The sequence below is a fragment of the Blastocystis hominis genome, assembly GCF_000151665.1.
Source record: "Blastocystis hominis, Singapore isolate B (sub-type 7) whole genome shotgun sequence assembly, scaffold_2".
Lineage (NCBI taxonomy): Eukaryota > Bigyra > Opalinata > Blastocystidae > Blastocystis > Blastocystis hominis.
Window position 1 is genome coordinate 62,522 of NW_013171827.1, and position 24,433 is coordinate 86,954.

At 44.0% G+C, this 24,433-nt stretch overlaps 12 protein-coding genes; 4 read left to right on the plus strand and 8 right to left on the minus strand.

Annotated features, from left to right (window-relative positions):
• Positions 1 to 7,859: 7,859 nt before the first annotated feature.
• Positions 7,860 to 8,712, plus strand: GSBLH_T00002467001 (uncharacterized protein; the record flags this gene model as incomplete). XM_013040929.1 has 3 exons in its annotated part: positions 7,860 to 8,022; positions 8,057 to 8,164; positions 8,197 to 8,712. The coding sequence occupies exons 1-3, from the start codon at positions 7,921 to 7,923 to the stop codon at positions 8,710 to 8,712; spliced, it is 726 nt and encodes a 241-aa protein (XP_012896383.1). The 5' UTR covers positions 7,860 to 7,920.
• A 1,138-nt stretch (positions 8,713 to 9,850) lies between these two features.
• On the minus strand, positions 9,851 to 10,705 carry GSBLH_T00002468001 (uncharacterized protein; the record flags this gene model as incomplete). The annotated part of the gene is made up of 1 exon (XM_013040930.1): positions 9,851 to 10,705. The coding sequence occupies one exon, from the start codon at positions 10,703 to 10,705 to the stop codon at positions 9,851 to 9,853; it is 855 nt and encodes a 284-aa protein (XP_012896384.1).
• Positions 10,706 to 10,929: 224 nt separating this feature from the next.
• On the minus strand, positions 10,930 to 11,919 carry GSBLH_T00006439001 (uncharacterized protein; the record flags this gene model as incomplete). The annotated part of the gene is made up of 6 exons (XM_013040931.1): positions 10,930 to 10,933; positions 10,959 to 11,285; positions 11,315 to 11,394; positions 11,424 to 11,552; positions 11,582 to 11,713; positions 11,743 to 11,919. 6 exons carry the CDS (start codon positions 11,917 to 11,919, stop codon positions 10,930 to 10,932), a joined length of 849 nt encoding a protein of 282 aa, XP_012896385.1.
• Positions 11,920 to 12,439: 520 nt separating this feature from the next.
• On the minus strand, positions 12,440 to 12,721 carry GSBLH_T00002469001 (uncharacterized protein; the record flags this gene model as incomplete). Its single annotated transcript, XM_013040932.1, has 2 exons — positions 12,440 to 12,629; positions 12,666 to 12,721. 2 exons carry the CDS (start codon positions 12,719 to 12,721, stop codon positions 12,440 to 12,442), a joined length of 246 nt encoding a protein of 81 aa, XP_012896386.1.
• A 50-nt stretch (positions 12,722 to 12,771) lies between these two features.
• GSBLH_T00002470001 (uncharacterized protein) lies at positions 12,772 to 13,327 on the minus strand (the record flags this gene model as incomplete). The annotated part of the gene is made up of 4 exons (XM_013040933.1): positions 12,772 to 13,035; positions 13,066 to 13,164; positions 13,195 to 13,270; positions 13,302 to 13,327. 4 exons carry the CDS (start codon positions 13,325 to 13,327, stop codon positions 12,772 to 12,774), a joined length of 465 nt encoding a protein of 154 aa, XP_012896387.1.
• Positions 13,328 to 13,500: 173 nt separating this feature from the next.
• Positions 13,501 to 14,927, plus strand: GSBLH_T00002471001 (uncharacterized protein; the record flags this gene model as incomplete). The annotated part of the gene is made up of 4 exons (XM_013040934.1): positions 13,501 to 13,617; positions 13,654 to 13,955; positions 13,988 to 14,113; positions 14,309 to 14,927. 4 exons carry the CDS (start codon positions 13,501 to 13,503, stop codon positions 14,925 to 14,927), a joined length of 1,164 nt encoding a protein of 387 aa, XP_012896388.1.
• A 20-nt stretch (positions 14,928 to 14,947) lies between these two features.
• GSBLH_T00002472001 (uncharacterized protein) lies at positions 14,948 to 16,302 on the minus strand (the record flags this gene model as incomplete). XM_013040935.1 has 7 exons in its annotated part: positions 16,226 to 16,302; positions 15,936 to 16,195; positions 15,651 to 15,901; positions 15,483 to 15,622; positions 15,308 to 15,441; positions 15,172 to 15,279; positions 14,948 to 15,141 (listed from the first exon to the last, which is right to left on the minus strand). Exons 3-7 carry the CDS (start codon positions 15,807 to 15,809, stop codon positions 14,948 to 14,950), a joined length of 735 nt encoding a protein of 244 aa, XP_012896389.1. The 5' UTR covers positions 15,810 to 15,901; positions 15,936 to 16,195; positions 16,226 to 16,302.
• A 23-nt stretch (positions 16,303 to 16,325) lies between these two features.
• On the minus strand, positions 16,326 to 18,239 carry GSBLH_T00002473001 (uncharacterized protein; the record flags this gene model as incomplete). XM_013040936.1 has 6 exons in its annotated part: positions 18,116 to 18,239; positions 17,956 to 18,085; positions 17,675 to 17,925; positions 17,450 to 17,641; positions 17,123 to 17,420; positions 16,326 to 17,089 (listed from the first exon to the last, which is right to left on the minus strand). Exons 1-6 carry the CDS (start codon positions 18,170 to 18,172, stop codon positions 16,326 to 16,328), a joined length of 1,692 nt encoding a protein of 563 aa, XP_012896390.1. The 5' UTR covers positions 18,173 to 18,239.
• Positions 18,240 to 18,252: 13 nt separating this feature from the next.
• GSBLH_T00002474001 (uncharacterized protein) lies at positions 18,253 to 18,549 on the plus strand (the record flags this gene model as incomplete). The annotated part of the gene is made up of 1 exon (XM_013040937.1): positions 18,253 to 18,549. The coding sequence occupies one exon, from the start codon at positions 18,253 to 18,255 to the stop codon at positions 18,547 to 18,549; it is 297 nt and encodes a 98-aa protein (XP_012896391.1).
• A 13-nt stretch (positions 18,550 to 18,562) lies between these two features.
• On the minus strand, positions 18,563 to 20,808 carry GSBLH_T00002475001 (uncharacterized protein; the record flags this gene model as incomplete). Its single annotated transcript, XM_013040938.1, has 3 exons — positions 18,563 to 20,518; positions 20,548 to 20,610; positions 20,641 to 20,808. 3 exons carry the CDS (start codon positions 20,806 to 20,808, stop codon positions 18,563 to 18,565), a joined length of 2,187 nt encoding a protein of 728 aa, XP_012896392.1.
• A 982-nt stretch (positions 20,809 to 21,790) lies between these two features.
• On the minus strand, positions 21,791 to 22,582 carry GSBLH_T00002476001 (uncharacterized protein; the record flags this gene model as incomplete). XM_013040939.1 has 4 exons in its annotated part: positions 21,791 to 22,190; positions 22,221 to 22,266; positions 22,300 to 22,376; positions 22,406 to 22,582. The coding sequence occupies 4 exons, from the start codon at positions 22,580 to 22,582 to the stop codon at positions 22,095 to 22,097; spliced, it is 396 nt and encodes a 131-aa protein (XP_012896393.1). The 3' UTR covers positions 21,791 to 22,094.
• Positions 22,583 to 22,625: 43 nt separating this feature from the next.
• GSBLH_T00002477001 (uncharacterized protein) lies at positions 22,626 to 24,027 on the plus strand (the record flags this gene model as incomplete). Its single annotated transcript, XM_013040940.1, has 4 exons — positions 22,626 to 22,799; positions 22,830 to 23,000; positions 23,031 to 23,441; positions 23,470 to 24,027. The coding sequence occupies 4 exons, from the start codon at positions 22,626 to 22,628 to the stop codon at positions 24,025 to 24,027; spliced, it is 1,314 nt and encodes a 437-aa protein (XP_012896394.1).
• Between the last annotated feature and the right edge of the window lie 406 nt (positions 24,028 to 24,433).

A 24,433-nucleotide genomic window follows, 5' to 3' on the forward strand; every position in this document is an offset into this window, starting at 1 on the left:
GATAGTATTTAGATATTCCAAATCTTCAAAATGTCAATCTACCTTATTCATTCGAAAATGTTCATCATCCAATTTTCAACAGTATCAATTTGTATTATCAGTTGAAATTAGATGTTTCTGAAATACTTTATCTGAAATTCAGTCAGTTTGATTTCATGCAATCAATGGAATGGACAGTTACATCGATAGTTCTACCTAATAGGGCTTGTAATGATAATGATTATACAATACTTGATTTCTCTCGATTTACCCCAGTTGAATCGATCGAAATCGGCGATCATTGTTTTGGATCAGTGAAAACATTCAAAATTGATGGATTGAATCGATTGAAAACTATCAAAATCGGATACAATTCGTTTACTCAGAAAAAGAATGTGTATAGAAGTGATAAATCGAAATCATTCCACATATTGAATTGTGAATCATTGGAATCCATTCAAATTGGTGAATATAGTTTCAGTGATTTTGGAGACGACTTTGAATTGAAGAATCTACCACAATTACAATCCATTAAAATTAGCGATGAATGTTTTAGATCAGTGAAAACATTCAAAATTGATGGATTGAATCGATTGAAATGTTTGGAAATTGGTAAGAATTCATTCACGCAGAAAAAGAATGATTGGGGAAATGATAAATCGAAATCATTCCACATATTGAATTGTGAATCATTGGAATCCATTCAAATTGGTGAATATAGTTTCGGTGATTTTGGAGGCGACTTTGAATTGAAGAATCTACCACAATTACGATCCATTCGAATTGGTACAATTGGAAGTTATTCATGCAATTTCTGTTATAGTTCATTTGTGATTCGAGGTATTGATATGATATTGAATATTTGGGTGATGCCTAGATCTTCCAAATTTACAATCCATTACATTAGGTGATATTACATTCGATTGGTCCTTGACAACAATAATTGAAAGTATTGAATGAATTCGAATGAAATGATTGATGTAGATCTTCCATCATTACAATCCATTCAACTCGGTAAATGGGCACTTGCTGGAAGAAGGGATTCTTCAAGTTCATTGACAATGCGAAGTATTAATGAATTGATTGGTTATGATTTGTTTTGTAGATCTTCCAAATCTAACATCAATAACTTCCAAAGATTGGAGTTTCTTTTCTCCTCGTGTAGTGACATTGGCAAGTATTTCTGAATATTGAATATTAATAGTATTTAGATATTCCAAATCTTCAAAATGTCGAGCTACCTACTTCATTCGGGTATGTTCGATCGAAATCAATTTCGAGTATATTTTGATTGATTTGATTTGATTCATAGATGTTTCTTCCATTCTCGCTGATCTTGTCCATGAAATCAAGTATTAAATCTATAATTTTGATTTGATTTGATTTGATTAGTTCCGTGATTCGTCATTGTTTAGGAACATTTCCATTGATTGATTGATTGATTGTTTGTTTGTTTCAAACCGATTCTTGATCACAATTCATGATTCTATAATTATCAAAATATCAATCATGCCTGATTATTATGATGTTCTTCTTTACCATTTTAACAATGATACTGAATTATGATTGCTGTTTCAATCAATCAATCAATCAATCAATCATTGTTTTCGATCATTATCATCATTATTATTACCAATGACCCAATGATCACATATTGAACATTCACAAATGATGAATCCAATCTACCAATAATAATAATAATAATAATAATAATAATAATAATAATAATAATATACAAATGATGGTTTGAATAGGTTTGAACTAGGATTTGTTCAATATTGATAGGAAACTGCTTGCTTCGAATAATAATCATCATCATAATCATCATAATGAATAATAAGATTGGATTTGATAGTGACACAATGGAATGGTTGGAATCGATTGATATTGGATGATTATTCACATTTGTGAATCCATTGTTAAATCGGTTGATAATACAATACATACAATACAATAGAATGATTGATATTGAATTAGGATATTGATTTTGACTTATTGAATAGGAATAGATCATTGTATACATAGAATAGAATAGAATGGAATAGAATCCTATTGAATAGCATTGGAGAATCATATTGGATTCACCATTCAATCAATCCAACTATCATTTGTTTGTTTGTTTGTTTGTTTATCAATGAGTCACAAAACATGGATTTATCAATTTGATAATAATGGAGTCAAATCGGATGTGTTTGATACTTCATAGTTGTAGTTCGTAGTAATATCAATCGTGGTTTCACATTTCGACATTTGGATGGAATGTCGTATTCTTCAATATCACACAAACCACTCACTCATTCACTCATTCACTCATTCAATCAATCAATGGATCAAAGATAGCTGATTCAAAATGCAAATGAATGTTGAATATCGTAAAGAATCAATTCATCATTCACAATCAATAATACTGATAAGAATAGAAAGGCTCTTCAATCCATTGATTGAATGAATGAATGATTGAATGGTGTGTATTTGGTTAGTTTTCGATCTCCATTCATTATCATTATCATTATTATTATTATTATGATTGTATCATCATCCACATTATTCATCGGTCTATTTCAGCATATTGAATACCATTAGATCACTTTGGTATTGTTGATCATGAATAGAATGATTGGATAGGATCGATCAATCAGAATCAGAATCAGAATCAGATTGATGATGAGTATTCAACCATCAATTTTCGTGATTATTATTATTAGTAGTAGTAGTATTTGTTTTTGTATTTGTTCGATTATCAATGATATAGAATCGATCGAATGATTCATTGATAGCGATCCAATCGACTGATAGAATTATACAATTGATTCGATCGAATCCAAATGGAACAATCACTCAAACACATTGTAGTCTCAATGGTTGTTTTGCAATTGAATCGATCGAGATTCATGAAATCATTATGTTCGATCATTGGTTTAGCTGGAATCTATCATTGTACTGTATTGCATAACAATACTCTTATTTCTTTCTTTCTTTCTTTCTGATCATTATTATCATTATTATTGATATCATTCAAATCATTAGATCCCATTCGAACAAGTCAATATGGAATCAGCATTTGATAATCACAATACAATAATGAGACATATTGTGAGAACCATTTGTGTTGTGGTTTGAATATGAGTATTTCGATAATGGCCTTTCTTGGAATCCATTGTTTGATTGTATATTCAATATGCTGTTTGTGATTGTACACCGATGAATCCACAAATCACAAATTTCGAATGAATCTTGATCGAACGACTTCAATCGAATCGTTTTGACAAGATTCATTGCACTTAATCGAATTGAATCAATAGGAATCGACACAATCCATATTTGTTTGTTGAGATAGTATTAATTTGGATAATACTCAATGATTCATTATTGTTTTGTTTTCTCTTTTTGTTATTGTTTTGTTTAGATATTGCTTATCTATTTTTGATTATTCCATTTTTCATTTGTTGTTGTTGTTCAACTTTTGGAATTGATTGTAGTTCATTTTATTATTTCATTTTCGATTTTGATTTTTAGTTTATTCTTGTTTGTTTTGCTATTCTTGAGTTTTCTTTGTTTCTTATTTTCTTATATTTGGGCATTTTATTTCTTTTCCTTTTTTGTTTTGTATAATATGATTTTAATTTGTTTTTAGTTTTCTGTTTTGTATTTTCTTTTTCTTTATTATTCCCTTTTTTAATATTCTAACATTCATCCTTTTATTATTCACTATCCACCAGACAAATTGGATTGTGTCGATTCTTATTGATTCAAATCTCATAAGGAAATATGTGATTATTTGTTTGGATTGTTCCATGTTTTGTTTTGCTTATTTCTGTTTGTTTTCTGTTCATCATCATCATTATTATTATTATTATTATATATCCATTTTAACCAATCATAGAATCAATCATGTGCCATCAGTTTGAAACAACAATACAAATTCCACAGATCATTGCCAAAATGAACCAGATAGAATTGTTCCAATCATAACCAATCGAAATGTGTTCCTATTAAACCAATCAAATCAAATCAAATGATCAAGCGGAATAGAATGAAACACAATGAATCAAATCAAATCAAATCACCTAACAAGATAAGATAAGATAAGCTTAAACTTAGCAAATGGAATTGAAATCTATGAAAATCATATGAAATCAATTCCATTCTATTTATCAACAATACTCGAATCGATTTCGATTGAACATACCCCAATGATACAAGTAGATTGACATTTTGAAACAGATTTGGAATATCTATTTACCATCTCTATTCAATATTTAGATCCACTTTCCAATGTCACCAAAACGAGGACAACAGAAACTCCATTATACAGAAGTCAGTGATGTTAGACTTGGAAGATCCAAAGCAAATCATTTCGAATCGATTCATTGTTACTTCGAAGTGTCAATGAAGTTGAATCATCATTACCATCCCATCTTTCTCCCCTACCTTCCAGTATCCGATATCATATGACACATATTGTCTTTCCTTCATCATTCATTCATTCATTCTGTTTTCCTTCATTACTCACTCACTCAATCACTCACTCATTCATTTATAGATTATGGATCATTGATTGTCATAAAGGAAACACTTGATTCTTTGCTTTCATTGATTCCATTTCTTCTTTTGTTGACAAGGAATATTGTTATCGATTTTGATGGTTTGGAATCAATGAATGAATGGTAGGGGAGAAAAAGAGAAGTAGCAATAGCAGCAACAACATCCACAGCAACAACAACAATAATAGTAGTTGTAGTAAGCAATGGACCAAACTATCTACCAAATGAATTAATCAATAATCAGAACCTACAATACGAAATCATTTCAAACCAATCAAATTGATGATTCGTGACAACAATCAATCTTTCCATGGAAACCGACAATCAAATGATCTTCTCTTCATTTATATTTAAATCTGAATCGATTCACATAGATTCATAAATTATGCGGATTGTTTCACAAACAAACAAACAAACAATTCATTGACCTGCAGGAGATCTTGAGCGGGCCGTTGACCGCCTGTTATATCCGTACCTTCCGACCTTGGACTTCTTCCCAGTAGCCGACCTCTTGGGTCTGCTTGCTATCCCTTTGCTCCACATACCATAAAAAGTAAGCCGATCATAGTGAGTGCTTTGCAAAAATTTTGCTAGTTCCTCACATACAACCAACTCACTCCTCTCCCCAAAGAACTTCTTACAACCAATACCTGGTGCCTGAATTTCCTCACAGTCCTTCCTTCCTTCCTGTGTTCGGGACCCAATTGTCCTTCCCAAGGCTATCCGAACCACGATTCTCCCCAGACGAGGTACACACAGAACCAAAACCATTTCTCATCGAACCCTTAACAATATCTCTCCAGTCTGCACAATAAATTCTTTGAATGACCCTCCGTCCCAAGGATCCTCTCGGAATAACACTGCAATCACCAAAACCACGTAGCGAGCCTCTCACATCCACCGGGTCCTTACACAATAGACATGGGCGAAATCGGCTGTCCACAGCGATGTGAGTAGAAACTTGACACGCGTCACCAGAATCCGCAGTCGAAAACGTCGAATTAGCAGTCGTCGAAGCAGTCGTAGAAACAGCGCGAGAACCTTCGTCGTTCTTGTCCGGAGTAATTCCAGTTATCGGTAAGCTCTTCCCAGTCGTCCGTAGGGTCTGACATTCCGTATCCTTCCTATCGATTAAAGGTATAATCTCGGGGGTCTGAGAATCCTCGTCATCCGTGGGTGACTGTCGGTGTGTCACCCCTTTCGTTCCCTGTGCAACACGATCGTTGCGTAACTTGAAAGCCAGCAGAGACTCTATTGGCTCATTGTCTGAAGTAGATCTGTCGTTTGTCGACAATCCGTGGGTGTCTCTCCATGTCCTCTCCTGTACCAGTCGTAGACGCTTTCGGTTCGACGGGTCCAAGACAGTCTTCCTACTGTCAGTCCATCTTGATCTTGTCCTCGTTCCAGTCTTGTCCTTGTTCCAGTCTTGTCCTTGTTCAAAGTCTTGTCCAAAGTCTTGTCCGCAGATAAATCCTTGTCCTTGTCTGAGCACTTGGTCGCGATCTTGAAAAACTCGTCGATTCCAGACTGTCTATTCTTCTTCCTACCCGGTACCTGTGGCAAAGAGCTCACCTTAACCGGCGCCGAAAAGCTAGTTGGTGGGTGTGATAGCGACACAACTAACCAACTTTTCCCTCTCAGGCACGCCCCCAGGCGTCGAAACTCTCCCGCTCTCTACTTGATCTCCCCTTGCAGGTCCAACACTATGATCCGACTTTGTCCCTCCGCGTCTCGGACTTGTGTCCTTCTCTAGCGCTCGTGTCAACCTACTAGCTGCCTCGGAGTCGTTCGGACTATCGGGCAGAGGTAGGGCATCCCTCTTCACAGACTTCTTCTTCACTCCCTGTATTTCTGCTTTGTGGGTCGACACATCATCCAATCCGAGAACCATCCGGATCAGAGAAAGGCCCCACTCACACTCCTCACCCAACGTGAGCCTCTCTCTGATCCTCTGGACCAAAGCCAATCTTTCTTTCATATATCTCCGGCATTTAAAGAGGAAGTGCTCCAGGGTCTCCCTCTCGCACTCTCCGCAGCAAGGACACTTACACCCTTCTGGCCCCTCTAGCTTAGGGTAGTGCGTCTCCACACAACACCAGCTCCCACAGCGCATTTCCAGGATTACCTGACACCCTCTCGCCAATTCCGGATGCCTGAACCACAGGTCCAGGTAGCGCCGGTTGATGGCTCGTCCTCTTGTCAAGTACGTCCTCAGAAACTGCGCATCGCTCTCCTACAGCTGGCGTATCCAAAGGCGTGGAATCATCCTCCGTACATATGAGATCTCGAAGGAGTCCAAGGCTAATTATAGGTAAGGATGTAGTAGGCGGTGAACAGCCCGCTCAAGATCTCCTGCAGGTCAATACTTTGTTTGCTTGCTTGTTTGTTAACCCTCAACAACCCTCTCCCTTATGAATTATTTCGAATTCTCTGTTTGTTCTATTTCATAGCGACTGATTCGTGATTTGGTAGCTATAAATCATTCAACAGGCTCGGTCATGTTTCAAACAAGACAAGCAATATTGAATTGATCAGTTTTGAGAACCATCACAAAATACAGTTCATTAAATATGAAATTGCCGATTGTACACCATAAAGTTCCAAGATAGAAGAAAAGGAGTTGCACAAGTCTTGAAGGAGTTTATCGACTCTCTTTTGATCTTCTTCACCTTGTTCTTTTTCTAAAAATGGAAGATATTCAAGCAAAAGAAACGATTGAAAGTGGTATCAAAGGAAGGGGATAAAGTGGGAACAACGATTCCTTCGTCCGAAAAGCTTATCGACCACAATAGTACACACTTTGGATATACTCTATATTTATGATTAGTATGTTTATAATATTAAAAATAATAATAATCTTACGAAGGGGAAACTGACTGGTCCGCTACCAACACTACATAATTAGAATAGCGTCCAGCTGGAATCGATACGCGCGTACCCCATTCTTCTTTCATCCATTTCCATATTTCTTCTCGATAAACAACTTCGTTTAAGTAGGAGCGCAGACCACAGAGCAACATTGTAGGTTCTTTATAGCGACAAACCTACTACATAAAATCGAAAAAAAGGTTCAAACAAGGAGCTTCAGAGAAGTGAGTTCAGAACTCCAACCTCCTTCAAATTTTACATCAATATCTCGAATATATGGGTGTTCCTTTGCTGTTTCATCTACAAACAAACTCAACTCAAAGAAGAGTTCCGCAACTCTCCCCATTATCTTTGTCATTACATTCGATACACATACAATACACTAATTTTTCGAGTCGCTTTCCCCTCTATTACACAACCTCTGCTTTCCGTCCTTTCTAATTCAAATTCACATATTTTGCTTGTAAACTCATTATCCTCATCACAAATCATACTTTTTTTGAAAGAAGACATTCCTTTCAAAACAAATATGATAGAATGTGAGGTGTGGGTTACTGAGCATGCAAAAGAACAAATATTGAAGAAAGAAGAAGAGAAGGGAGTTGAGTTTGCTACGTTGCTCATAGGTGTTGTATTGTGATGGATGGATGGATTGAATATTCTAGGTTAGCAATACAAAACCAGTGATTACTGACTCTGTATCAAGTAGTCACTTAACGTCTGCTTTTCTTGTGGATTGTTGCGATTCTAGCTGCGTTGCTCCTATTTTGAATGTAATTATGAATTGTTTTGGCTGTTTGTATAGTTTGAAAGTAAACTCGCTTGTGGTAAGAGAATTGTGGGTATCTATACATCTTGCGGAATTCAAGAAAAGCGAATTAGGAGAATATTGAGCTTTTTGAATAGGAGCTGGCTTGTTCATCTCCGATCAGGTTTCTTACCTCCTTTGGTTTTAAAATCGGATTTCCACACGATGGTGAATCTTTCGATTCCGTTTCCGATCGTTTATTGTGCAATTGAAAGGGAAGCAGAAGAAGATTTTGTGGACACGTTTTGTGAATCTTTGAGAAGTCGATTATTATTGAAAAATGAGTATGGGATTCTTTCTGGGAATGCAGAGTGTTCTGGGACAATTTCGTTTGTATTGAAGCGAGCGAGTTTTGTTTGCGATGATTTGGTCCCGCTTTCTTTCAATTTGGATGTGTGTTATGTGGATGGCGAAAGTGTTGAGGAGGTAAAGACTGGGGTGATTGAACGTGTGAAGGATTTGTTCCACGAAACGATGACGATGAACTATGGTTCTGGCTGTTCTTTGTGGTAATGGAGTGGATGGGCTGTGATGGATAGGAAGAATGTGTATTCCTGGGAGTGTTCGTATCTCCAAATTGAACCGATCGAGAATCTGGTTTATGAGATGAATGACCCGAAGCGAAATCTTCTCTTTTGGAAGTTGATGTTAGTTCTATTCTGCTTGCTCGGTGTTTATTTTGTGTTCTGGCTTCAAGGAGGAAGAAAGAGTTGGTAGGGCAGTTGGTTATTGTGATTTGCTTGTTTTTTTGGATCTCTGCTAATTCACAAATCTATGTCACATTGCGGAATAGTGCATTGTAATTACATCGTAGTGGAAGTGTAGTGTAGTGTATCTTAGTACATTGTACTGCACTGCACTACACTACACTACACTACACTACACTACACTACACTACACTACACTACACTACACCACATCGCTTGATGATCCCTTTTATTGGTTTTGTTTACATACATATCTTTACAAACAATTACATAAAGATCGATATTGTTACCTATATGCAGCAACATGAAAAATGGCTCGGTTTCTATCGTGCTCCTTTCTGTATCATAAAGGATGGTGACTATCCATTTTCTACACCTTCTATCATTCTTTCTTCAAATGGATAGTGTTCCTATATTATTATTATTTTCAACTCCATAGAATAGTGTGTATAGTGTTGGAACAAATATCCCATCTATGTTATTCTTCTTTGTAATTACTATGATATTTCACTGCTTAAGAAAACGTGTATATCATGTAATAACTCAAACACATTAATCAGTCTTGGGACTTAGATGAAGCGCTCGAATCCCCAAATGTTTCTTGATTTGTTGAATAACTGTAATCACATACCAGGAGTACATGACACAAAGTGCGATCATACAATACACTAATAGTCTATTCTGGTCCACCCACTGTCCAAATGAGTTAGCAGTGAGTAAAAGCATTGGATACATTCCCGCAAATCTCCAGTCGAGTCTGCGCCTGCACAAATGAGATATATTCACTCGTGTTGACAGGAAGGAAAAAGAAAAGCCACAATAAACTACAATAATATTCAGCCTAAAAAACTACAGAAGGCAAGCAAGGGATGTTCTTTGAATAGCGAGGTAAACATAAGAAGGCGAACAGAGCATGCACTCATCACACTACAAATAAATTTCATTCAGATAAGCAACAGAGGGGGAATAACCCGAATTACGTAGTCTGCTGTTGTGAGATTCTTTTCACCACGATCCTCTTCTGGAATAGGTGAACCATGAATGAGAGAGTGGAAGAAGAGCTGCAGGATTGTGAAAATCATGCCAATATTCGTAACTTGAATGAAGAATCCGCAAATGGAAATATTCCAAGGAATTGAGATAGGAATCACCTGAGATAAGGGACGCGAAAGGATTGAAATACCAAAGATACCACGCAGACAATACACAAGAGCGACAGAGAGGATTGACTCTGTTGTTCCAAAAAACTTATTACCCACCACCAGGAGATCTATGTGATACTCCAAGATCTGTGCTAAAGAAAAAGCGAGACATTGGATAATTAGAATAGAACTGGTGTGGAACGAACTACCCGTTCCACATGCAGAAGCCAGTACCATAATAATGAATACCTCATTGATTGCATCACACCCATGGTCAAACAATTGACCCAATGGAGAGGAGGCATGGAGTCGGCGAGCTTGTTTCCCATCGGCACAATCGAAATTTAGGTAGGTAATTAAGGAAATTGCGGCAATAATGTAGATCCAGTCTGGGCAGTTACCTTCAAGAGTAGGGTCGTTGACCACAACAAGAATGGAAGCCGAAACATTGATAAGCAGCCCAACAAAAGTAATCATATTCGGAGCCATCCAATCTGGGAAGAATGAGGCGAACCAGGTCCAAAATGGATTCAGCAGGTTTTCAATAAAGGTATAATCAGCACCATGGTATTTGTATACGTCAAGACTCTTCAAGTCGCTCTCGCGTAAATACTTGGGCATTTTCTCTTTTATCTTCTGAATATCCTGGTTATTCATATTAGTTTTATAAGTTTCCACCGGATTATTTATTTATTATAAGACTACTGAACGCTATATTCTACAAACAAATCAAGACTTTTTGCTATTCATTTTGCTTTTTCTATCAAAGCATGTCAAGCATAGTATACACTCATTTTTACAACAAATTCTATTATTCTAACGAATCTGTACACTCCTATCAACAAATAAATCTGTTTCATAATTTATTCCACTACACGCTTCTATCTACAAACAAAACTAGTTCACTAACTTTTCATCATGCTTTATGAATGGTTCTGTGTCACTTGTGCTTCCGTCTGCAGGGTCGATCTTTTTACTTTCATTATCAAAGTTGTATCGTTCCACAGAATACCAAAAAGAGCCAGCAATCGTTAGAATGCACCCGATAATGCTGCTTATCGATAGAGACTGGTGGAACAAGACGACCGAAATCAGAATCATGCACACTTGCTTCACATTTCCGGTAATGTTAATCACAAGTGGCGAGGTGGATCGGGTTGCCTCGAAATTGGAGATATTCAACGAGAATGCAGTGAATCCGTGGAAAAGGAGAAGAGCGTACACGAAGATCGTTTGACTGGATAGAATGCATAGCAAACGAAATACTTTGGCAGAAATTGCGTAAAGAACGCGGATTCAGAAAACAACGTCACAGGAATTAACTCCACGCTTCCAAGACTGCTGTTCTATACTAAAAGAGAAGCAAGGGCTTAACAATAGTTAGAAGTTGAAGTGGAGAGAGTTTATTTCCTGTTGAAAGCAGTCGCTTGGTTATAATTCCTTTGATTGTTGAAACGAAGCAGCTCAGGAGCAAGACAGCAATTCCAAAGGATGTACCGTAGATCTGCTGTTGACGCTTCCTAGGATGCCTACCTCCCCTTTGCAGACCATCATGGCTCCTCCGATAATAGGAACCAGGGTAATATACACTTTCCAGGAGAGCTTTTCCTTGAAGAGTACATATTGAGTCACTGCCGTCCAAGCAGGCATTGTACAACGGACAATCTAAAGTCGAGGAGGCATTGTTGTCAAACTTGGTCAAGAGTTAGGCTACAATACTTGATGCTGACATTCCCTAAGATGATGTTGATGATAAAGAGAAGGCTGACCATTACTAGACGCTTGTATTCGTCCTTTTCGATAGTTCTTGCGTTATAATAGGTGGGGAACAGAATTCGGATAAGTATCGAATAAAATGCTGAAGAAATCATGTGGATCTACTAGCTATCCTTATTAAATTCATACTAAGGTAATACAAATTGGATAAGGACAATTCATAGAAGAGAAGAAAACCTTGTTGATTGTAGTTACAAAAATCAACAAAAAGAACCAGATCACTAACCATATCATGGTAGAAATGGAAAAAGTAAAAAACAGTTTGATGTGCACTTGTTCATTGTATCGACAAATTTGATTATGTAATAAATTGTATGATATATGTCTAACATGTAGCTGGTGGCTTTGCTGGTCAATAGTATATCTTGTCATATCCATTTAGTGTCAACTCTTATGATCTACTGTATTTGATGGAAATATGAATGGTGTTTTACTGTTTGATGAAATGTGATGGAGACTCTTTGAAACCAAAATCATATGAATGGATGGAATGATGGTTGACGAATACTATCTATTATTATTATTATTATCTCCCATCATTTTCTTTCAACATAGGAAAAACAACTCATTCTTGTATTTGCAAAAACAGCGGGACACAGGATTCCAACAAACAATTCAAAGTCTATACACATTTGTACGAATCAAGTTTCGAGGATCTTCTTCCAGATCTGTTTCAATGATTCCAGCCTCTTGCAGGACCCATTCAACAATAGACGTGTTTACCTTTCTTCCTCCAAGCTCTCGTAAGGTGGTAATTTGTTTCACAATATTTCCCTTATTATAAATGAACAACGCAGGAAGGTTCCTATGGATCATCTTCCTTGGCCCGTTTAATTCCTACTTGTCTGGATAGTCCGCGATGCACTCTGTGCTTACCATCTGAACGAATTTTACCATCGGATAACGTGCACTCACATCATCCAGCACATCCTTTAGAATTTTGCAGTCTACAATAGTGCTGTTAAGAAAATCACAAGCACAAGTACAAGTACAAGTACAAGTACAAGCACAGTAGGATATTTTTCCTTATACAGGAATACAACCACGGGATACTCCTGACTCGCTTCCGTCACCTGGCGAACATATTCACTTCGGGAAAGTTGAATTAGATAACCAAATTTGTTCTTCACTGCGGCACGCTGTAGCTCGGCGATTCTCTTTTGTCTATATTCATTCAGAGCGACCAAATCTTCGTCACTCAACAACTCCTCCTATGTGTCACTTTGCATCTGCTATTCTACATCTAAATCATCTTCCAGCTCGTTCAGATCACGTCCCTCATATGGATTCACTTTTTCCTTACGCTCTTCAAGAACTTCATCTAAGGCATTTTCGATATCCTGGATATCACAGTGATGCGCGACTCCTACCTTTTTTCGAGGAACTATTCCTCTCTCAGCAAGAATATCCTCCCATTCTGTAGTTTCGTTAGCGTCCTTGTGATACCTACAAATTATCAATATTCAACATAAATAACGTCGATGAACTTCCGTAGAAAGCCATTTTCTGTCTGCATTTTACCAGTGCAATATTCCCGCGGTTCAATTCTTAGTATGATCACTACTATAAAATTCAGGTAGTCTATTTTGTGTGTTTGGAACCCTTTTATTGGATTATAGGTTGGAAGGCGTTGGAATACATGATATTATTAGATGGACAAAGATTTACCAGCGAATATGGAGGAGAAGGTCACTAGTTCACCTCTTACAGCAGAGGACACTATTGTCAGATCAGGAGAAAAAGAAGAAAGTAAAAGTGATGAGATATCAACTACTAATGAGAACCAGACAAAAGTATTGGAATTTTGGTTTTGGACCTAACGGATTCAGTCATTCACCGGGTTGTTAGAAAATTCGACGGATTATTCACAATATTATCAGGAAAGTGAGGGTTTACCAAAGATGGACTCGAGCAGTGGTAATGCTCCAGATCGGAAAGAATATCGCTCGAGATCAAATAGAAAAGATAGTGAGACAATCGAAGAAGGGGGCAATGCTTTCCGATGTAAGAAGGTTCATGTTCAATCTCCTAGAGAATTGAGATACTATGGAGTTCCAGATTATCCTGAAGTTCATGATTTTGCATGGTGCCTTGTTCGAAATTTGCATGAGCTGGATAAAGCGTTAGAGCGGTAGAGCCGTTGATGGAAGTTTGTTATCATAGACTTCATTTGATGGAGCGTATTGATACAAAAGCGCTGCTCCGGGTTTCTCAACAAGACCCGTACATTGTGGACGAAATCATCCAATTTTTCGAAAAGCATTATAATGTGAAGGCTACAAATCCAAGGTAAGCACGATTAGCCTCTTCTATAAGAGTGGTTTATGGAAAGAACGACTCGTGCATATAGTAATAGCACAACAACAAGAATGAGGAGTGATTCATTCTTTAGGATGCTTACATTTTTTACAAAACCTTGATCTTATTTGAATGCTTAATGATATAAAATCGATCTGAGACTCATGATGACTCATTTTTTTGTAGTTCTTATCTTATGTCTGTAACTCGGAAATTCCTTACAAAGCACGAGTCTTATGCAAGAAACTATGATAGTCATGACTCGTATCATCGAGAAAGTTTACGCGAAGATGACCGAAGAGATTATGAGCGGCGCGATATTCATGATGATAGAAGAGATTATGAGCGACGTGATATCCGGGATGATCGAAGAGACTATGATCGACGCGATATTCGAGATGATCGAAGAGGAGACGACAGAAGAGGAGATGATCGAAGAGATGATCGAAGAGACGATCGAAGAGATGATCGAAGAGACGATCGAAGAGATGATCGAAGAGACGATCGAAGAGATGATCGAAGAGACGACAGAAGAGACGACAGAAGAGGAGACGACAGAAGAGGAGACGACCGAAGGGACGATGATCGCTTCGACACTCATCGAAGCTACTCAAGTCACTCCAATCCCATGGACCGAAGAGCGGACCATTCAGAACGCAGAGATGATCGACAAGATCGCGACTACCGCAAGACCTCGCGCGGATTCAGCACCGGTAGCTACCATCGAAGCTTCCATCGTGACGAGAGTCACGACATGCATCACAGTTACCGCTCGTATCCTTCTGACTATCATCCGCTCGACTAATTTCCACTCTCCGCATCCATTCAGGCGCTCTGTTTGTTGAACAAACACTCCATTCGTCCTTTGCATTCCTCCGATTCATCCAAATCGAATTCAGCATATACATGCAAGCTTGATTGTCTTCGATCCACGTTAAAAACGCGATTTGCTGCGACGGCTTCAAGATGTTCATATACCGATCCACCATTTCCTTCATTGTCTTCATGTTGTCTTCGATCTTCTATGCCTCACTGCAGCCACGTCGTACCTTCGTTTGCAGCTCGTTCAGCAGCGAAAGGGTTTCTTGCAGGTTCTTTCGCTGCGTTCGAATCAGCGCCTTCGCACCCAGAATCGACTGCTGCTGCTCCGCCGTGAACTACCTCGCAGATCCCCCACGCCTCTACCTTCATCTCCCGGCAGATCAGCGACCAAATCCCTCGGTCGCGGAACGCCGACGGCGGAATCTCGTCGTTTTCGCTGAGATCTTGAAGATCGGTCAGATAGTCGTGGATCGTGTCCACCGTCGTGGGAGCGTCGTCTTTGCGATTCCAACTCATTAGAAGCGCTTTGGTTAGCTACAAATCATCAACCAGGACGGCCATTGCATTGGTTGGTAGCAAGAGGGACTTTAAGCGGTCTAAATGATATTTTACAGTGCGACGACGCTCCTGGCCATAGTCTTGCCAGCTCACTATGTACTGCTCCATTAAGCTTTTGAGCTACGTCGAATCCCTTCCCATCGCATACTTCTTCTTCGCTCGCCGTGTCCTTCATCTCGCGGAGCTTCTTCAGCTGTCGACAGCGCTCCTTCTCGCGATTTTTGCTGTCCACTCCTTTGCGAAGCAAGAAAATCAGTTCGTCGTTCTCCTCGCGCAGGCGTTTCACTTCCTGCTCCATTTGCTCCATCTTCTCCCGCTGACGTTTGCGACAATTGCGGGCGATCTCGCGATTTCGCTGCAAACGAAGTCTTTTGCGGTCCTCTTCCGTTAGCGCGACGTCTAGAAAACATTTCCAGAATCACACGCAAAATACCATCTGGAACCTTGGGAAGGGTGCTAGACGAGGAGCGATCGCTCTCCAGGGGAGTGGTGGAATTTACAAGTGCATCAAAAGTCTGCGGATTCACCTTGGAATTATCATCGTCTGTACGAAGCAGTCTACCTGCTGTGATACGCCTGACACAGCGGTGCCCGCCGATTCCTGCGGGAGAAGGTTCTTTGAAGAGGTGGGGATGGCGCTGTCGTTATTCAGCGTGAATAGGTCGCAGTTAATCAATAGCCAGGAAAACACGTCTACTTGTAAGCGCATGACAGAGGGAGCACCATCGTCTACAGAAGACATTACTTTCCTGTTTTCCGTGTTCCCTGCAACAAAATTCAGCAGGCTGTCAATTTGCGACATTCGTAAACAAAAACCTGTAATTCAACAAACAGAGCACTGCCAATAGCAACCTCCCTGGCCCAGGGGCGCCGCTCTTCCCTTCAGATTGAGCACAGGCGCGGCCTCGATTCCTCTGCGATTCAGCAGACAGCGGAACCAGATGATGCGGTTGAGCGCGGCATCGACGTCCAGCTTGTCCTCCGGGGTCCAGAGCTGCTCGCTGACGCCGGCAGCACGCGGCCAGACGGTGTTGAACCAGTCGGAGGTGTCCACGGTCTCGGCCCACATGCAGGCCTCACCTCCGAGAATCTTTCCGCGGTTCTCCTGGGGCACGCCGCTGGCGATGTCGTTGGAGTAGAAAATGTCCCAGGTGTTGTCGAGGTCGTCGAGGTACCAGCGTCTGGACACGATCACGCGGTAGCCCTTCTGCACGATGGAGTTCACGGAGGTGGACATCAGCCACACATGCATGATGGCGCGCGGGTCCACGCCGCTCAGGTGCGTGGCCACCTCCTCCCAGTTCACCGCGGTGCGGTTGACGCCGAAGACCATCTGGTGCGCGCGGTCCACGGTGTACTTGTACGTGTCCGTGGTGGAGAAGCCCTTCTCCTTCATCCACTGCGCGATGCGCGGCGTGGACGTCCAGCACTGCGTGTTCACCTCGTCGCCGCCCAGGTGGAAGAACTCGTCGAAGAACAGTCCCGACTGCGTCACCTCCTCCACGAAGTTCTGGATCAGCGTGAACGCGTTCTCGTTCGACGGGTCGATCGGCTCGGGACACGCCACCGACGGACACACCTCCGGGTCTGCGCCTCACGCGGCCCACCAAGCAAGCCTACACACCGTGCACCACGACTTCATGTGGCCGGGGACGTCGATCTCGGGGATCACGCGGATGCCGCGCTGCCGCGCGTACTCCACGATGTCCCGCATCTCGTGCTGCGTGTAGCGCTCGTACGGCGTGTAGGCCGAGTCCCAGAAGCGCGGCGCGGACTTGGTCTGCAGCACCATGGCCTCGTTGTCGGACAAGTGCCAGTGCAGCGCGTTGAACTTCGCGTACGTCAGCGAGTCGATGATCTTCTTCACCACGCGCAGCGGCAAGAAGTGGCGCACAGAGTCGATCAGCATGCCGCGGTGCTGGGTTCCACGGTTTCCACGATCCCTACCGGGTAGCGCGGAGCGTCGACGATGCGCCAGGGCGCGCCGTGGATCTCGAAGCCCTCCCGCGCGCTGTTAAACCGGACCAATTGGCTCAGCGATTCCAGTCCGTGGTACGCGCCAAAAAGCGTCTTCGCCTCGATCCGCGCAGCCGAACCGTCCGAGGGGATCGTCAGCGTGTAGCTCTCGTCCACGCCGAACTAGAGCGATGAGGGAGCGAGATAAAGGAGAACGTTCAGCTGGACGTCGTAGTCCTCGACGTCGATGTACACCGTCGACAACGAGGCATCACGCGCAGGGGCGGCGACGTTGCCTCCGAAAATCTCGTCCATGTAACGGTTGATCGCGGCGGTCATGTCGGGGTGCTGCTTGTTGGGAACGAAGTGGAAACTGTAATAGTCAATGCTGACCGTCTCGTCGCCTCGCGTATAGCTCTTTGGCATCGGCCAGATGGGCATATCGGGCTCTCTGCCAATATGGGAGGCTAGGGGTGAAAAGAGAAAAACACAAATACCCTCTGTATAGATCCAGACGACACTATCGGAACTGCGCACGAGAGGCTGTGTAGCACTCTTCAGTTTTCCGTTCTCGTTGAAAGCCACACAATTGGGAGTTTCCTCGCAAATCACCTTTAACTCGTCAACCTAATATAAATCCATTTTCTCATCACATACACTGGCCGAGACCTGCTTAATATCATTACCACTAATATCGTATCCTCTCAAGGCCATATATTTACGGGGAAGGTCCTCGCTCAGGACCAGTCCCAGGAAAAGCATACAGAAGATCACCTTCTTCATAATTCTTTTATATGAAACACAAATGGTTCCCCACTCTACCCGCGGGGATTGTATATTTCTCCGTTTGGAACAAACACACATTTAGGATCGACTCAATCGCTTTCGAATTTGCTCCACGATATAGCAGCACTTTTCATATCTACACCAATCACAATTATGCACAGCGTAAACTCGTTTTCGGTTTCTGCAGACAAATCTTCCTCGCAGTACGCATTCTGCCACGGCATTTGGTCCATCAGCAGAGCGACGAGTACAATCGACTCCTCTCGCAAAATGCTTTCCACAGACGTGTATCCATTGTTCGTTAGAATGATTGCGTAATTAAGCTCGACCTATCGTGTGACTGAGTATAAAACAAAAAGCTACGCCCAAATTAACAAGAGCGAGCGTCTCGGGAGTGAGGTCAGTGGCCATGTGCATTTCGAATCCTTTGAACACCTCATAGAGCAAATCATAATGCAGACACTTCAGCACGCGCAGGTTGGTATGGTAGAACACCCTGCACGCGGTCTGCAAGCTCTGCAGCACGCCCTTGGAGAGTCCGAAGATGTGTTTGGTGCGTTCCAAGTTGTCAAATCGCAGCAAATCGTTCACTACTAAGCAGGCTAAAAAGCGTTTCAGGCGGCTCTGGGTGTCCGCAGAAAAGGACTCCGCCCCACGGCCTTCGCGCAGAGCGGCGAGCACGTGGAGGGGGAGGAGCTCGCGGTCGGCGAACTGCATTTCGGCATCGGTGAGAAAGCGGTGGACGTATTCGAGAGCGGCCGCGATGGGGATGCGGAGCTCCGCGCTGAGCGGGGTGAGGTGGTACACGATCTGCAGCGAGTTGCTCACGTCCACGCGCGTGTTGAGCTGGGAGAGCGAGCGGGCGAGCGACGCCACCTCGCTGACGTTGAGTCGGCTCAGAAAGGAGGCTTCGCCCAGTTCGGTGGGTACGCAGCGCATGGAGAATGGAGTGAGGGGCGAGGAAGAAGAGGAAGAAGAAGAGGAAGATAAAGGAAGGATAAGGAGAAACTGGTGGCGCACCAGCCAGCAGAGAGAGGAAGCGAGCTCGTAAAGGTGGGGCTGCGATGAGGGAGAGAGCCAGCTCGCGATGCGGAGCTCCCAGGAATTGGCATCGCGCGGGAGAATCTCAAAGAGACTCGTTATATCAGAATGGGGAGAAGAAGCGGATGATTTGATAGGAGGTGAAGGAGGGTTCGATTCAATGGATGAGTCGATGGGGGATTCGATGGGGGATTCGATGGGGGATTCGATGGGGGATTCAAGAGGCAACGCATTGCACAATTCCTTTCCCATTTCATTCGGAAACTCACCAGAAAGATAGGAAAAATAGGAGAATTTTCTCACCAACGCAATGAGTTCATTTAGCCGCGTTTCGATCCCCAGTGCCACCACTTCTAAAAGAATTCGGCACCAACACCAGCGTGTCCGCACATAGTTCCCACGCCGAATCTCCACGCCGCTTCCCGACCGAATTCGATCACGAAACTCCCGCTCATCGCGGGGATCGACGAGGACCAGCACGGTTCCCCTTTTCGCCTGCCCCATTCTCCCCGTGCGTCCAATCATCTGCGCGTACTCCGTGGGCGAGTACATCTGTCCGCAGCGCCGAATCCCGTCGACGATCACCGCGTCCACGTTTAGATTCACTCCCGCGGAAAGCGTGGAGGTCGCGGCCAGCACGCGCAGACACCGTCGTCGGAACAGCGCCTCCACCAGCACTCGCTCCGCATCGGTGAGTCCCGCGTGGTGCACGCCCGCTCCGCGGAGCAGCAGACTCGCCAGCAGAGGATCGAACGGCGTGATGTGCCGCTGCTGGTACCCGCGAAGACTTTCCTGAACCTCGCGAACGCGCGCTGCGCTCAGCGGAGGGAGGGCTGCGGCCGCTCGCTGCGCGGCGAGCTCGCTCTGCGCCTTGGTGGGGCAGAAAACCAGCACCGAATCGCCGTGAGCCACGCGTTCGCGCACCAACTCGAGGAAGGAAGACGCTCGATCGCGGCTCTGCAGGGTGCGCTGCAGAGAACCGTCCAGCGTGGTAACGCGGCCGCCGCTCACGATGGACTCGGAAAGCCCCGAGGGCGCGGAGGGGAAGAGATAGAGCTGGGCGTGGAGCCAGCGAGCCAGCGAGACGGGGGAGGAGAGCGTGGCGGAGAGAGCGATGACTTGAAGGTGCGGGTTGAGGGAGCGGAGCTTGAGGAGAAGCAGCTCGATGAGATGGCCGCGCTCGGATTCCAACGTGTGGGCTTCGTCGATGATCACGAGGTTGATGCGAGGCTTCTACAGAGAGAAACGTGGAAACCGAGTACTTGGCCGTCGAGAAGACAGCGATTGACAATGCTGTTGGCTTTTTCGACGGTGCTGATCGCGATCTATAGAACACAGAAAACCCCAATCCCTACGTCGATGTGAGGATCCAAACACTGCGAGCCGCTGGAGTGGAAACACTCCACGAAAAGACCGTTGGCCTCACAGAGATCCTCGAAGTATCGTTTCTTCTCTTCGATCAGCGAAATGTACGGCAGAAGCAGCAAACACTGCCCTTTCCAAAACAGGATTCGGCGGAGCATGCAGATCTCGTACACGAGCGACTTGCCAACACCCGTGGGAGCACTGTACACCAAGTTCTTCCCTTTCAGAACACTATCTGCACTTGACGAGAGGAGCTCTACTTGCCAAGGAAGCACTGAATCGATGTGAAATTGGTTGTAGTAGACATTGATAAAGGATTGGGGGATGCCATAATAACGCAGATCACTCCGCGGAAAACAGCTGCAAATCTTGCAGTGAAATTAACAAATAGAGTTTACTGTGTGTTCAAAACAAACGTCAGACCGTAAGGGTTCGACCTTCTTCTGGAGAATGCGCTTGTCGCGCTGGCACGCAGCAAATGCGTATGGTTTGAAATATTTGTGGGATGTCAATGAGAGATAATATCTTGGAATGCACACAAAACAATAGTAATACTTTGTTTTGCCTTTCACCCTCCATCCAGAGTGTTTAGGTGCAGGGCTCGACATAAAACTGATGACTTATGATGAAGATGTAATTTTGATTCAAAAGTGTGAATTGGATTGAAAATGGCGGGGAAAGAATATGGAATGGGAGCAATAGATTTTAGAAAGGAATTGGAATTTGGATATTGTGGTAATAGGGAACGGGAAAAGAGCAGGCGCTAAGGAAGTGAGTGCTAATGAGAAAGGCAAGATAAGGAAGATGTGTAAAACAAAAAACATTGAACAAAACTATACTAACTTCTGTACCTACAAACATATCGATTCAAAGCCATCACTACTCACGTCAAGAGCCCTTCAAACAGCAATATGCCACAGTCATGCAATCTACAACCCCGTACTCATTATCTTTCTCACCAGAGCATTGTTCTCTTCGTCATTCTCCCCATCCTGAAAGTCCGCCAGCGCCTGCAAAATCGGCATTCGGCAATCTGCGTACAGCTCCCTTCCAAAGCAATGATCCAAAAGAAGCAGCGTGATCTACCCTCTCATCTCTCCTCTTCGCCTCCACATTTCGAATCTCTCGGGACGGATCGTGAAGAAGTCGCAGCAGCGAAGGGCAGATCGATTCCATCACGAGGCCATTGCGATCGCCGTCCAATTCAATCAGCGATCGAACGATCTACTCCCCACGCCATGCTTCAACCCACTTTCAACGCTGGGAGACGGATGGCGCGCTGCCGATGGCTCAGAAGCGGCGCGAGCAAGTGAACGATCGTTTCGGCCACCATATGGATGTTGGTTGAAAGGCGATCAATGAGGTACTGCGTTCCACACAGAGTGGAGACAATGATCTCGGAGCAAGAATCGGTACAATAGATTCGGAGCAACGCGATGATATCCTAGAGAGAGAACAAACAATGCAAAACGACATCGATCTTTGACAACAGAAAGTCTGTATCTCCATAATGCAGAATGAACGATAGCAGGGAAGCAATCTGCAACTCATTACAACCCAACGCATGTACATAAACACGAACTGCCTCTGTTTCATCCTTTCGCTGGGTAATATTCCTGCAATCAAAATCAACAACCTAGCACACTTACGCATACACTTTGCCAAAACAATAGGGAATTGCTTCCCTTGTGTCATCCCGATTCAAAAGCATCAATAAGGTAGCAGCCTATATGAAGAATAGCTCCAAAACCATACAATACGAAATGATAACTCGCGGCATGTATCGTAACTGTCCTCAAATAACAATTCATTCAAAATCACCATGCATTCAGAGAGTGAAATGGAGGAACGAGCATTGACATCCGCTTGCATCCTTTTTAATTCATTTTTGCGTTCCACCTTGCTCGTTGATTTCAACAATGGGTAATCCATCCGAGATCCTCCGAGTCAAACTAATTCTGAATATTGAAAAAGGATGGGTAAAAGAAGGAAGGGAGGCGCGACACCGTGGAAACGATGCAAGAAACCAAGAGAGGACGTTTGGCAATCCGAAGGAGCTTTGGTTCGCGAAAATTCCAAGTTTGAAGAGTACTATCGTTTGCAAAAAATCGTTCCCGAAGAGGAATTCGACGAATTCATGACTTGCCTGGTAGACGAGGTTGATTTGAGTAATCGCTAGAAAACCGATCTTCCCACAACATTCCGTATTAATTTGGCAGATCCCTACGGAGAGGTCGTAAAGAGTACACTGAAGACCCGATTCCACTTCGAGGGAACTGTGGACGTTGAAGGAAGGCAAGTGGAAGCGGTACACCCTCTGAAATGGTTTCCGAACGAAAATGCCTGGGAAGTAAGTGTTGTTCTGTGAAACCAACATCAGATTAACGTAGGCAGGAACAAACTGCGCAAATCTCCGCTCTTCGCTGACCTGCATTCCTACCTGGTCGAAATGACCCAAGCTGGCGTGATCAGTCGTCTCGAAGCCGTGAGCATGATTCCCCCGCTCTTTCTGGACGTCCACCCAGATCATCTCGTCCTCGATCTGTGTGCCGCTCCGGGATCCAAAACGCAGCAACTTTTGGAAATGCTAAAATCGGGGGTAATTGTGGCAAACGACGCGAACCCGCAGCGCGCGCTGATGCTGGTGAACCAGACGAGCCACGCGCCCACCACGAAGCTGGTGGTCACTTCCTACCTGGCTCAGCAATTCCCAGTCCCGAGAAACGCCGGGAAGCCCGTCCAGTTCGATCGAATTCTGTGCGACGTGCCCTGCAGCGGCGACGGAACGCTGGTAGGATTCCCGCGGGAATGGGACCTAGCGCAAATCGCCGGAGATTTGGTCCACGTGGTCGCTGCGGTACGCGCAGTCGCTGCATTCCCTCCAACTGTCCATTTTGGCGCGCGCGGTGAAACTCCTCAAAATTGGCGGCAAAATCGTGTACAGCACGTGCTCGCTGAATCCCGTGGAAAACGAAGCCGTGGTCCTCGAAATTTGGCGGCAAGCCGAAGGAGCCGTGCGATTGGTCGACGTTTCCCGCCAATTTCCGGACCTTTCCCGCGGGAATGGGCTCAGTTCGTGGGTGGTGACGGACTCGGAGAACCGCGTGATTCCCGCGGGGAGCGAGGCTTCGACGGAACATTCCACGGTGAAACGGTCGTTTTTCCCGCCAAACGAAGAGGAGCGCGCCGCCGCGCACCCGGAATTCGCCATGCGCTTTCTCCCCCACGTGCAGAACCGCGGGGGATTCTTCGTGTGCGTGCTGGAGAAAACCGCGGAACTGCCCGCGACGTTCGGCCAGTCGCTCGGCGATGAAACGCTCGTGGGGCTGGTGAAGTGCGAGCAGCAGTGGCGTTTCGGCGGGAGTTTCATCGCGTAGGACGCTGGCGTCCCGCCATCGCGAAGCGGCGCTTGAAATTTGGCGGGGAGGCGAAGAAGGGCGCGGCCAGCTGCGCGAATTCTATGGAATCGAGGAGACGTTCGATTGGTCGTGCGTGTATTCCCGCGGTTCTGCGAATCACGTGCGCATGGGCGGGGAGTTGGACGTAGACGCTGTATTTGGTGCATCCAATGATTCGCGCGCTCTGTTTGGAACCCGAATCGACCGTCCAGGCGCTCCACACCGGGCTCAAAGTCTTCGAACACAGCAATCGAAACGGGCTTTGCCCCTTCCGACTCTGCCAAGAAGGCCTCGCCGCGCTCCTCCCCGCGCTCCGGAAGCGAGCGGTGCGCGTGGGCGCGGCGGACTGGCTGGTTTTGCTGGGCGATCGGACGGAAGCGAAGGC